General features: G+C 32.1%; 1 protein-coding gene across 3 annotated transcripts in view; it reads left to right on the top strand.

Moving 5' to 3' along the window:
- LOC133182337 (MAPK/MAK/MRK overlapping kinase-like) overlaps positions 1–12,872 on the top strand; it is a 33,118-nt gene extending 20,246 nt beyond the window's left edge. Inside the window, exons 8-14 of one of the 3 annotated variants that reach the window (XM_061317143.1) lie at positions 2,022–2,114; positions 2,483–2,584; positions 4,254–4,427; positions 5,692–5,715; positions 8,489–8,729; positions 8,931–9,119; positions 12,429–12,872. In XM_061317143.1, the coding sequence (XP_061173127.1) occupies positions 2,022–2,114; positions 2,483–2,584; positions 4,254–4,427; positions 5,692–5,715; positions 8,489–8,729; positions 8,931–9,119; positions 12,429–12,506 (901 nt within the window). In that variant the 3' untranslated portion in view covers positions 12,507–12,872. The remainder of the gene's footprint in view (positions 1–2,021; positions 2,115–2,482; positions 2,585–4,253; positions 4,428–5,691; positions 5,716–8,488; positions 8,730–8,930; positions 9,120–12,428) is intronic. The other 2 variants (XM_061317142.1, XM_061317144.1) reach the window with 2 other exon arrangements.
- The last annotated feature ends 387 nt before the right edge of the window (positions 12,873–13,259 follow it).

Below are 13,259 nucleotides of genomic sequence, written 5' to 3'. Positions count from 1 at the left end.
ATGAAAATAATTTGCATATTTCCCTCTTTAATCGGTTATCACAACTTATTTCTTTTATATCATTTAAATCAAGTTTTGATTGAATAAATCAGTGATGACGTCTAATTAGATAATTAAATGATTGCTTGTTTTCAGTTTCATTAAAAATTGCCAGAATCTTAAATCCGCCAACCGGAAACGCCACCGTACTCACGTTTTTGCTATTTCATGGCTGTTTATAGAAAATAAAAGTAGACTTTTAATTTTATGAACGATACTTACTATGCGAGTGAAATCTAAATATAGTTTACGGACATCATCTTGTATCTAGTGTATTCATTGAGGTGTTAGTAAGAACTCTGGTGCACCCGTTTCGGAGTTTATTTGCAAAATTTATTAATTTATAAGTATAGATATCAATATGGTCTAGAAGCTTCTTTAGGCCACAGAGAGTTGTTATGTAAAACTTCATTGCAAAAGCTCAAAGACTTCTCAAGATATCGTGTGGAAAGGAAAGTGTTAAAACAGAGAGAATTTATGACCTTGACCTTTGACTTTGACCTCAAAATCATTAGGGGTCTTCCTTAGGCCACAGGAAGTTGTTATGTAAATTTTCATTGCAAAAGCTCAAAGGCTTCTTGAGATATCACACAGAAACGAAAGTGTAAAAACAGACAGACTTTATGAATTTATGACCCTGACCTTTGACCTTTTGACCTCAAAATCAATAGGGTTCTTCTTTAAGTCATGGGGAGTTGTTATATAAAATTTCATTGCGAAAGCTCAAAGGCTTCTCGAGATATCGTACAGAAACATAAGTGTTACAGACAGCCAGAAATACAGATGGATGGACGGATAGGCAGACCAAAATTAATATCCCCCACTTTCAGTGAAAGTGGAGGACAAAAAAAATATTCCAACATGCAGTTTTTATCACATAAAAAATGTATCATTGTAATTCAGAGAAAGAATCAAAGTACTCAAAAGTTCTAAGAGACGACCTCCAGGGGTAGAAACTCCCTAAAATTACAACTCGCAAATAATTGCGAGTACCAAAAAAATGAACTTGCAATTTCAAAAGACAACTCTCAATTTTAAAATGAAAGCTTTTTTTTTTTTTTTTTTTTTTAAAATGCCAATGCAGCCATCTATCCATCTTCTGAAAAACTTCATAATTTTCCACATGATCATCGGACATGACACATGGTCGCTCATTTAAAAATGACGAATATAAACAGTAACTAAAGAGAGAAAGACTAAAACTGAATTGAAATGGATTTTTCCTTCCCGGGTGAAATTTACATTGAAAAAAAATCAACTCGCAATTTTTTGCAAGTAACAAAATTTTTAACTCGCAATTTGGATATTCTAACTTGCATTTTGCAAGTTGTATATAGTGAATTTCAAACCCTGACCTCATTACCCATAGTGACCCTTTTACATAAAACATTATAATAAGTGAAAAAGGCTTCAATAGCATTTATCATAGCATCTATCATGAAAAAAAAAATGTCAAAAACTTGCAATGAACAATCTTGTAAACAAAATATCAAATTTATAGTCTATGAGCAATAAGCCCGTCTAAATTTTAGAAATACTGTAAATGTATTATCGAACGAGCATGTCTGATATTTGTAGGAAATTGATTTTTAAACATATAGTGTATATTTGATTTAGTGCATCTCTGAATGCATGTATATTCATGTACATACATGTATATGTATGACATTTAGCGATGTACTTGATATAGCAGAAGCTGCTCTCCACCCAAGGCAATAAATAGAGTATTCAGCCAACAACTACATCCTGTCATTGCATATATAGGATTTTATTGATTCATGTAGTAGAAGAGTTAGAGAAACATTTTAGTACTGTTAAAATGCTGCTGATTTAAAGTTTGTTTTATATTTTCTTTGAACTTAAAATTGAAGATAAGTCTATTTAGTCTATATTCTAACCTATAGATTTTTTTTTACATTTACAGAATAGTCTATTTATGTAGAATAATCTTGCAGACTTTTTGAATTATTTCCCTTGTATAGGTATCGAGCCCCTGAGTGTCTCCTTACAGATGGTTACTACACATACAAGATGGACATCTGGAGTGTGGGATGTGTCTTTTTTGAAATCCTTAGGTTAGTATCAAGTACATCTAAAATTTTAGATTATTATTACATTAATGGAAATATAAGAATATACAAAGTTAATGAATACCGTTAATGTAAAACATAGAGATTAAATTAAGAGAACTTCATTTTTGATAAATATTATACAGTTGAACTTTGGTATTTCTAATTCCAATATCTCAAATACCATGGATATGTCAAAGTGATTGGAAAGTCACATCCACTATTTTCTTATTGTATTTTAACCTCACTATCTTGAACCTTGGATATATTGAAGTTTTTTCTCTGTCCCATTGAGTTTGACATAGTGAGGTTTAACTGTACCTAATTAATGGATAAAAGTATTTATTTAAGGATAGGATTATTTTTTGTTGTAGTCTTCACCCTCTTTTTCCTGGTTCTAATGAAGTGGATCAGATTGCTAAGATTCATGATATAATGGGTACTCCAGAGGCTAGTGTCCTAGGAAAACTTAAAAAGTGAGTACTTCTCTATCTCACTGTTAAATAAATTGGCTGAATTTTTTTTTTTAAATGTGATATGTGTTTCATTTGTAAACATATGACCTTGTTAGCTCACCTGATCTGAAGGCTCAAGTCAGCTTTTTTGATCAAAATTTGTCCATTGTCTGTCATTGTTGGCGTTATTGTTGTCGTGGTAAACTTTTCACATTTTCGACCCCTTCTCAAGAACCAATAGGCCACTTTGAACCAAACTTACCACAAAGCATCCTTGGGTAAAGGGGATTGAATTTTGTTCAAATGAATAACCACACCATCTTTCAAGGGGAGATAATTAAGATGTAGTGAAATTTAATGACATCTTTGAAAAATCTTTCTCTCAAGAGATACTGGGCCAGAAAAGATGAAACTTGAATGAAAGCTTCATTACATAGTGTAGAATCAGTTTTGTTCAAATCATGACCCCCAGGGGTAGGGTGGGGCAACAATGGGGGATCAAAGTTTTACATAAGAAATATATAGAAAGAGTCTTTAAAAGTCTTCTTCTCAAGAATATCAAAGCCATGTTAAATTTATATTGAAGCATCCTAAGGTAGTATAGATTCAAATTTGTTCAAATCATGACCCCCTGGAGGAAGGGTGGGGGTGCAATGGGCGATCAAAGTTTCAGATAGAAATAAAGAGGAAAAATCTTAAAAAACCATCTCCTCAAGAACAGCAAATTCATGATTAGTCATATTTATACGGAATCATCATCAAGTATTGTAGATTCAAGTTTGTTCAAATCATGACCCCCAGAGTAGGGTGGGGTCATAGTAGGCAATCAATTTAAGTTTTACATAGGAAAACATAGGAAAAATCTTTAAAAATCTTCTTCTCAAGAATAGCAAAGTCATAATTATTTATATGGAAGCATCCTCAGTTAGTGTAGATTCATGTTTGTTCAAGTCATGATCCCTGGAGTTGGTAGGGGGGCAAAATGGACGATCAAAGTTTTACATACAAATATACAGGAAAGTTTTTTTCATTAATCTTCAACTCAGAAAGAACAAAGCTATGATTAGTCATATATTTATATGGAAGTATCCTCAGGTAGTGTAGATTCAAATTTGTTTCATTCATGACTCCTGGAGGTAGGATGAAGCCACAATATGTGATCCAAGTTTTACATAGGAATATATAGGGGGAAAAATCTGATGATGGAGAACAGCAAGGCCATAGTAACTCAGGTGAGCAATGTGGTCCATGGGCCTCTTGTTAGTATTATATTACTTAATGTAATACATTTGTATCTTACATTCATTGAAGTCATTAGAGATAAAAAGTCATGTTTTTCTAGGTATTAAACATGTTAAAGGTATTAATGCATCCAATAATTGTATAAATCACTTGTATTTCGTGTGATTTTATTTTTGTGACACATTGAACATGTAATTATTTGCAAGACTAGTAATGAATCAGTTATCTTTATAAGACAAGTTAAAAGCTTATTAAGAACATTATTTGTGCCTAGAGACAATCTTGCTTGATTCAAGTATATAAATTCCTCACAAATAAAATGTGATTTATAATATACAGATTATAAGGACTTACCAATATATTTGTTAAATGAAAATTAAATTAAAAATAAATGTAAAACTGTTGAATTTTGGTTCTTTTTTACACTTTAAGACTTATTTTCTTGTAGGTCAAGGGGAATGAATTTCAATTTTCCTTCAAAGAAGGGTACGGGTATTGAGCGACTTCTCCCCCACTGTTCACAGGAGTCGATTGACCTCATTTACCAAATGTGCACTTATGACCCAGACGAGAGGATAACTGCAAAACAAGCTATACGACACCCATACTTCAAAGATCTCAGGTAATTAAACAGATCCTTATCTAGGTAACATAGAGCACCAGTTGTTGTCAGATGAAAAATGTCTCTATAGTTTGTTATTGAATTAATGAGCTACAGAATTGATCACAACAACTTGTGAAATCCTGGTTCATTGAGATGTCCTAAGTACTTGCAATTTAACTAAAATCTACTCCAAAAATGATGGGTAAAAATGGGCTTAATGCAAAAGTACTGATAGAAATCTGAGGGCTTGATGTAAAATGTGGAGGATGGAGGCTCCAAAATGGAGATCGAGTCACAGAGTGCAAGGGGTGGAGCCTTTTATGACAATTTCAGCACAATTTTCCCTATTTCATTTTTCATTCAGTTTAAGACCCTAAAACCTAAATAAATCTGTCAAGACCTCATGGGTTACTGTGGAATAGCAGTGCAGGACATAAATCTTACTGAAGTATAGATGTTTCCATTGCACTCAGCATCTGTTATCTGAATTAAAAGCACAAGCTGCATGCCCCTTTTGTTTTTGATATCTAAAGGTCATTTTTTGGGCTGAATCTCATTTGTTGTTTCTCAATTATTTCTCATTCTTTGAAAAAAGAAAATAACATCAATACACTGGAAGATAATTTTGATGCCATTTCTGTTTCATTCAGTTTCCATTATCTTCAAACATTAAATCCAAAACGTAGTTGTTCCCCTTGCTGACATGTGAAGGTCATAACCATAATTGTTTCACTGTTTCCTGTTTCTCATTAACATGCTTCGTAAGATATTGTCAAATGGCCTACAGAAAATCGAGTTTCTGGATAAATTTGATTTATTCAGTCAACTTCAAAGAAATTATCTTTTAATTGTTAGGATAATGTGACACTCTAACAAGCTATCACATAAAATTAGAAATTGAGATGACAGATCTAATAAGCAAGTGCTAAAATTGCAACAAGTTTCTCTACCTTTTGCATCATCTGACTCAAGAGGCAGCTTGTGCCATGTCCCTTAACTTTCTGACTCTCCATTTTGGATCCTCCATCCTCCACATTTTACAACAAGCCAAATCTGAGCTGGAATTCAAAAGTTGCACTGTTTTGCATAGCAAGAGTTTTTAAATTTATCTGCCATTTGAGTATATACTTTTTGTGAGGAATTCATTCTGATTGTTGTGAGCACTGGTTTCTTGGTATGTCATGGACAAAAGGTTCTTCACTGAAGTACTTTACTCATGTACTGGTTCAAAACTTGTAACTTTTAACTGTTGTCAATAAAATGTCACTTAATGTTTAATCAGGACTACAAAACAATCAAAGCAAAGGTAGTATGAAAGATTGCACTGAATTTTTCTTGTTTTTATCATAATATTTTTTATGTCTGTACTCTGAAACTTAGATATGTGTTCATGAGGAAGGGAAAATAAATATCATTTTGGAATTTAAATGTCATGTCTTTTTGAATTGCTAGTAAAAATTTAAAATAATACTTAAAATAAGGATTGGCATTAACCTTAAGAAGTCTTGTTGAAAATATCCATGAAGAATGATTGTTTACAAAAATTCATATATTGAAGGAAGGAGGGGTGGGGGTTATTCACCGGAGAGTACACCAGTTCATTTAAGTAAAACTTTTTAGATATATAGTTTTGTTTCAATTGTTTAGTACCTAAGATTGTTGAATAATTCTTGTGGCTTAAAGTATGAATTTGTCGATGCCTAAAGAAACTGATGGTGCAAAATGAAAGGGATGACCCATCTATATAATATTGGCGGTCTTTGAGTCCTTGTTTGAAATATCTACCATACTTAATGTTAGTTTTAAGGAATAAAATGATAAAGAATAAGTAAAATCACCCTCATATGCTGTTTAATTGTAGCCCGTGCAAATAAATGATAGAATGTGAAAGAAGAATATGCCACCATCTGTTAAATTACAATTGTAATTTAAAAACAATGAAGCTGGTTAGTATCAATCCTTGTAGACAGTATTTTGTACCAAAGCTAAACAATTTTCACTCAAGTCTTTTCATCTGATCAAAGTGGGATGGAAATGATGACATATCTAAGTTAGATTGGTGTTAGTCCTGCAGATATTCTTGCTGGGTGTTTGTAAACTTTTACATGACTGCTTTTTCTGAAGTGTTTGATATGTAAATGTGTTCAGTCTCTTTAGGTGTAGGTGTGTATTACAGGTACTCATTGTCCAAAACCAATGAAGGAATAGGAAGATGTGTTATTGTTCAGTTTCCTTTGATACTGGGTAACAACCTTAAAAAAGAGAGTGTTTGGTATATTAAAAAAAAATTAAAAGAAGAAATTAGACTTATTGCGTAAATTGAACCAGAAGAAATCATGGGTATACAGATCTGTGATTTTAGATGACTATTTGATGGGTCATATTTTCTTATGATGCCATCTGGCCACACAAGAATAATGGGTTTTTGTACATGTACACTATATAAGCTTACTAATAACCTGAAAAAAATGTAACAACATGTAGTCTTTTGATGTTTTACTCTCCTTTTTTGATTAGCTTTACTTCAACAATATCATTTTTACATTTGGTTTCTTGAATTAGTGCTTTAAATCTGCATGAATCTGTGGTGTGGAAATATGACTGATAGATATATATGTCTTTTCTGCTACACATTCATGATAATGCTAAAAGGTTATCCAAAAAGAAGCCTTTGAAGACATATTTGTATTTTATTATCTCTGTAGGGATGTTCCTGGGAGTTCAATTCATGAAAGTGGAATATGTTATTAATTAATTGATTTAAGACTATATAATGCATTTATTACAATGATAAACAGAGAAAAGCTGTGATCATTGGTTCAGGAAAAACTTGTACAAGTAGGACAGGATATAATTTCAAATGCCATAGTAAATCTACATCTAAAAGTCAACTGAAATATATTGGATAAAAAGTCAGTTGATGATGAAACACATGCACTATGTCCCTACAAGATTATATCATTCAAGTAAAATTAGCTATGAAAGAATTTGTAAATATAATAATCCAAATTAAAAAATATTGAAACTGTTTACTGGTAATACTTGGCATTTGTTGAAAAAATCTTAATTCTTAATTGTAACATGGTGGTTGGATTCCATCTTATTATTAAGTATTGTACAAAGTTATTCAATACATCGTCCATTTTTTCAGAGGTGAAATAATTTAATTCTATAAAGTAATATATCTGACCAAATAATACTAAAATTTGTTTGGATTTTTTGTGGCCCACCATGAATATATGGTCGGGCATTTAGTTTTTGTCATGTCCGTCTTCTGTTCTTTAATCATACTTTGCATTTAGCCCAGTTTCAGAGAAACTATTCAAAATATTTTTATAAAAATTCGTATGCTGATTCATATTGGTGAGTGCTAGTCAACTTCAACATTTTTTGACCTTGTTCTTTGACCTTGACCTTTTTTTAAATTCGTGTTTAGCGTCAAGAAATTTTTTATCAAACTTCAGATGCTTATACAATTATACAAGCTATTCAATTACATCAGCATTTTTTTTTACCTTGACCTGTTTTTTGACCCCAATTTTTGCAAATTTGTGTTTAGCTGTGTTTTGAAGAAACAAATCAAGATATTTTTATGAAACATCATGTGCTGATACATTTTGGTGACTGCATTGAACGGCATCAAAATTCTTTGTCTCTGACTTCTCCTTTGACCTTGATTTCATTTTTCTTAAATTTGCATTTTTCAGTTCCAAAGAAGCTATTAAAGACATTTTTATGCAAACTTATGCACTGATACATAATTTGATGAGAATTTATCAACTGTGTCTTATTTATTTTTTACCTTGACCTTCATAATGACCTTTGTCATTTCTATTTATTGTGTATAAAACTCAGTTTTAAAGAAAATATTCAAGATATTTTGATCAAACTTCATATTACACTAATACAGATTTTCATGCTGCATTATTAATGAACCCTGGGTGTGGCATTCATGCCCTATGGACATATTCTTCTTTTTTTTTTTAATGAATAGCCTTTCCTCCACTATCCTCATCATTTCTCTGTACCTACATTAAATATAAATATTAAAAGAATAAATGCTAGTGATTGCTCTGTAGGGATGCTGACAAGAGAGCAGCACTGGCAGCAAAAGCCAAGGAAAAGGAAGAAGAGAAAAAGGAACATGTGCGACCTATTCAGAAGGATGAAACAGCGACCATCACCACACTAGAGGTCGATACCTCACGGACAGACAAGAAAAAGGCCGAGACGGAAATATCCATACCCAGCCTACCTAAGGCTCCATCACTGCAATCACATCCACACATCTTCAAAGACAGGAAAAAAGTGGATAGAGTGGTAATGAATAGGCCCTTTAAACAAATCTGATTTTCTTACTATGGTTTACCGGTATTCATTGTTAAGTGTAAACTGATTTAATATGGTATTAATATTATTGTATTTTTAAACCTTGGAATTTTTTGCAATTCTATTCCATTGTACATACAAAGGGCACAATTTATTACCTCATGACTTTAATAAATATGATTTTACTTCCAGCGTCGGCATCGCAGAGTGCTAGCAGAAAGTCAGCACCAGTATAATCACACAGGTCTCAGTTTACCTAAGGTATCAATGAATCCGTCCTTTCATACGAGTTCATTTGGAGGTCATTATAATGCTCACAACCCATCTGCTTCCACAGTGTCCTTGCTCCCTAGCCTTAGTAGCACCTATAAACCCCCAAAGGTAAGCTAAACACATAATTATAGCTTCAATCCAATTTATTTGCATCAATATAAAAATATCTCATGGTTTTAAGGGTAACGTGAATTGTCACTTCTCAAAAAAAAACCACTGTTGACAGAGGCAAATCCGAGGTCAGCAATGGTTTTTCAAGGGGTGACAAGTTCATGTTATCTTTACAACCATGTAATAATTTTTGGATGTACTGGTCAGAAATTAGAAAAGCTTAATATGCGATAGTAAGGTGTTTGTTGTCCATTTAGCTGTCTGTTGGTTTGTAAGTGATTTTTCAAAATGCTACTCCTCCTACAATTTTGGTCCGATTTCAATATTTCTTGGTACACAAAGTAGACTACACTTAGATGCATAATTCTGTTATTATACGAATATAGCCTTTGATGAGGTCAATCCCTATTTGTATAGACCTTAGAGAAAGCACATTGACTGATACTGAGTTGGCAAACCCCATCATCGCAAGCCACAGGTTTTGTGTCTATCACCACAAACCCATGGCTGCCTACTACAGAATTCTCTCATCATTCTCTTGAATAAATCATTGAATATTTTGTAAGTGACACCAGATTTATCTTGACCAATGAAATCACTGTAACAATTCTGCATAGCTGCACTCACAATGAAAACATGTTTGCTATGCATGGCAGATTTATTGAAAGACAATACAATAGATCCTGAACAACAGAGGCCAGTAAAATATACTCTAAAAAACTTGTAAAGCTTAACATTAAAAGACGGAGCTTCAAATACAGATGTTGTATGAATTTGCTGAACAGCGTCATTTGTAAAACAAGGAAATTCCAACAGAACATGGTTATACATGTAGTTACATCCAACTATAAGATAGACCACTAAATTCATTGGACAAAAGGTTTCCAACTTGAAGCATCAGATAATTTTTCCATTGGTTGAATGTGCTTCATAAATATTATGAGAATGAGAGAATTTTGTAGTAGGCAGCCATGGGTTTGCAGTGGAAATAGAATGAACACAAAACCAATTTCAATAAAATGTTTCCAAAAGGCTACTCCTTCTACCAGTGTTTGAAACTCAATGTAAAATTAGCTAGACATGCAGGGCTGACTGCTATTGAAAGTTGTCAGTCCTGCCAAAAATTTATTAACCCGAGAAATTAATAGTCTTTCATAACTTGTGAATTTTTAGCGATAACGTGAACAGGTCTGGGCGGCCTCCGTTTTTGGAGGATAGCTAGATTCAATATGGCGGCCAATTTTTTTACCATATATGGAAACCGCATTGCATTGTGGGATAGTTTATCCTCCAATTTCAGAGGATAACACAGGTAATTTTCAAACGCTTCGTGCCTACCTTTAATCAAAAAGTGCAAGCACCAGAGTACATGTAAATTAAAGTTCAAACATTAAACTATCAACTGTATGTGGCGATTTGAGATTCTATGTATAGAATTTTTACAATACGCTTTCAAAGTTGGCACTTCTTGCACTCCAATTTTACTTAATATTTCTTGGCATTTTGTTATATTTTTATGCTTTTCCCTATCAAGACAAATAAAAAGGGACTTAAATAATATTACTTTCATATTTTCTCTTAATTTAAAAATGGAGAAAAGAAAAAGAAACACAGAAGGAAACGTATTTTAAACACAAAATATACTCTGCCTTATAATTTAAGCAATGAATGAATATAAATTAAACAGATAAATAAATAATTTTATAAAAAAAAATTATTTTAAAAATTAATATAAATAAATAAACATGTTTACTAAGAAATTAAACATTATTATATACATGTACATACATATGTATATATAAATTAAAACAAAATATTACAAATATGATGTGTTTCAGGATTAGGCTATTCATTAAATGAAATACTAGTAATACTTAAACTTAATTTTTCAAAAAAAAATTATTTATCAAAATTTGTAAACCGTTTTACACATAATTACGGTACCGGAAAATCAGCTTGGTTATAATTAACTTCTCAGACAGGTAAGGGTAATCGTTGTTAACTTTAAAGTTTAATTAAAACTAAATATTTGATTGACAGCAATTACAAAATAAATGTTATATTGATTTAATATCTAGATTTATCCATCATCACATGAAACTTAACGTTTTATTTGTTATGGTTCATAAACTGATAAATGCAAGAGTTGCTGTTATTTGTTTGGTTAAGAGTTAACCGCCCTTTGTTTTGAAAAGTCCGGTAGGTGGCGACACCTCTATCCTCTGTTTTTAGAGGATAAAATCTATCCTCCAAAAACAGAGGCCGCCTAGACCTGGTGAATGGGGCCAGATCACTATAACTTTGATCCTGATTCTACAGGATGACGAATTCTACCCCCTTTGCTTCTTACACTTTACTACTGATACTATTGGTTGATTTGAGAGAGATTTATCAAATATATGTATATGAATTTTAATTTATAGGATATTTTAACACGTCCAACAGGGCGTCCATACGTGCATATCTGTTCGCCCATGGCAAAATTTGTGCGTCTCGGGCGGTTGGGCGCGCGGTTATTTCAAACACTGCTTCTACAGTTTTAGTTGGATTGCAATAAAATGTGCCACCAAAAGAGACTAAACCAAGTATCATTATCCTTTTGCAATCTACAATTTGAGCAGATGTTTATGGTGTTAATAATGGTACATGTACAAGCAACTTGTTAATATTCCAGATGTTTATAATTTTTTGATTTAGCTCCATCTTCAGTATTTTTGAAAGGTCTGCAACTCCTCTATTAAATACTAATTCTTTCAAAAGCAATTACACACTGTAGTATTATCTTTGTTATACATTTATAATTTGTAATCTATACTAAAAAAAGGTCAAACATTTCCAATGTTTTACCGAGCAGTCATAGAAAAATCGATGTTTGACCGCAGAGTGAGATATTGGACCTGTCAATGAGATATTGGACTGCCTACATCACACAATGGGCGGGTTCAGCTAAATCTCATTTGCATTTGTTTGTGTTCGAAATTGACCGTGTTTAATCTCAGTGCTGATAAAGGAAATTTGCATCATGGAGGCCAGCACAAGATACATATATGTTAAAAAAAATACACTATACATTTATTGACTCTGTTCTCAGGCAAAATGCATTTTGTTGACCCCTCCAACCAAACTGTTTGCCTTAAGCCTAACAGCCTCAGGCAAACAGTTTGGTTCTTGGGTCTGACAAAATGCATGCTGCCCTTGAACCCAGTCAATAAATGTGTGGTGTATTCTTATTATTTTGGTTTTATTTTTTTACTTATAGTCTTGTATCCTAAAAACATATTCATTTTTTTTTGTTATCAATTACAGCCTGCAAACAAAGCCAATAAAAACATCTTTGGAAGTTACCAGCTTCCATCATTGGACAGAAGAGGTGCAGGATTCTGATGAATACTTATTGTTTAGGGATTATTAAATGTGAATTCATGTAGAATTCAAGGGAACCTAATTCTTTGAACTAAATCAAGCCTTGTGAACATGTATCAAGGAATTTCAGGAACACTGTTGGGTGTTCATCATGTCAGTGACAAACAAGCCAATTATTTTTATAGCAATGAATGACTTGTTTCATAATTATTATAGTTCAGTGTGTTTTGGGAGATTTTAAGGTTTTTTTGTTGATTTAAAATCTTATGTTTGTGATGGCATTTTAAGCATTAACCAATAAGGTTAAATGTTATACAAATTTAATACTTTATATATAGACTGTGTGATTAATGTATTTTTGCAATTGTTGAATTTTATTTTTAAAAATTCTTTGGTTTTAGGTTAAATAGTTATTGTGAAATTAACTGGCTTTTAGGTTAAAAAGTACTTTGAAAATGACTGATTCTTTGGTTTTTAGGTTGAATAGTTATGAAAATATAATTTATATTGCTGTTTCAATTAATGTCTGGATCAGTTTTCTAATAAGATTTTGTTGTTTGTGCCAAGATATATGACAACTTGGTAATCAAAATTTTTCTTGCTATTATTAAGAATGATTCATTGTTTATTTTTACCTTTTATCAACCTTAGTACAGTAAATCTGTATTTTAATACCTGTACATGTATAGATTCTATATTTTCTGAATAAGTTGATGATATCTTTGGATACAGCTTTATACAATGAAAAAATATAAATCACGTATATACATTGTA

Source organism: Saccostrea echinata, unplaced genomic scaffold, assembly GCF_033153115.1.
Source record: "Saccostrea echinata isolate AGI-Se365-2 ecotype Australia unplaced genomic scaffold, CSIRO_AGI_Sech_v1 ptg000009l, whole genome shotgun sequence".
Lineage (NCBI taxonomy): Eukaryota > Metazoa > Mollusca > Bivalvia > Ostreida > Ostreidae > Saccostrea > Saccostrea echinata.
Note: the sequence above shows the minus strand (reverse complement) of the source record. Positions and strands in the feature narration are given on the sequence as shown.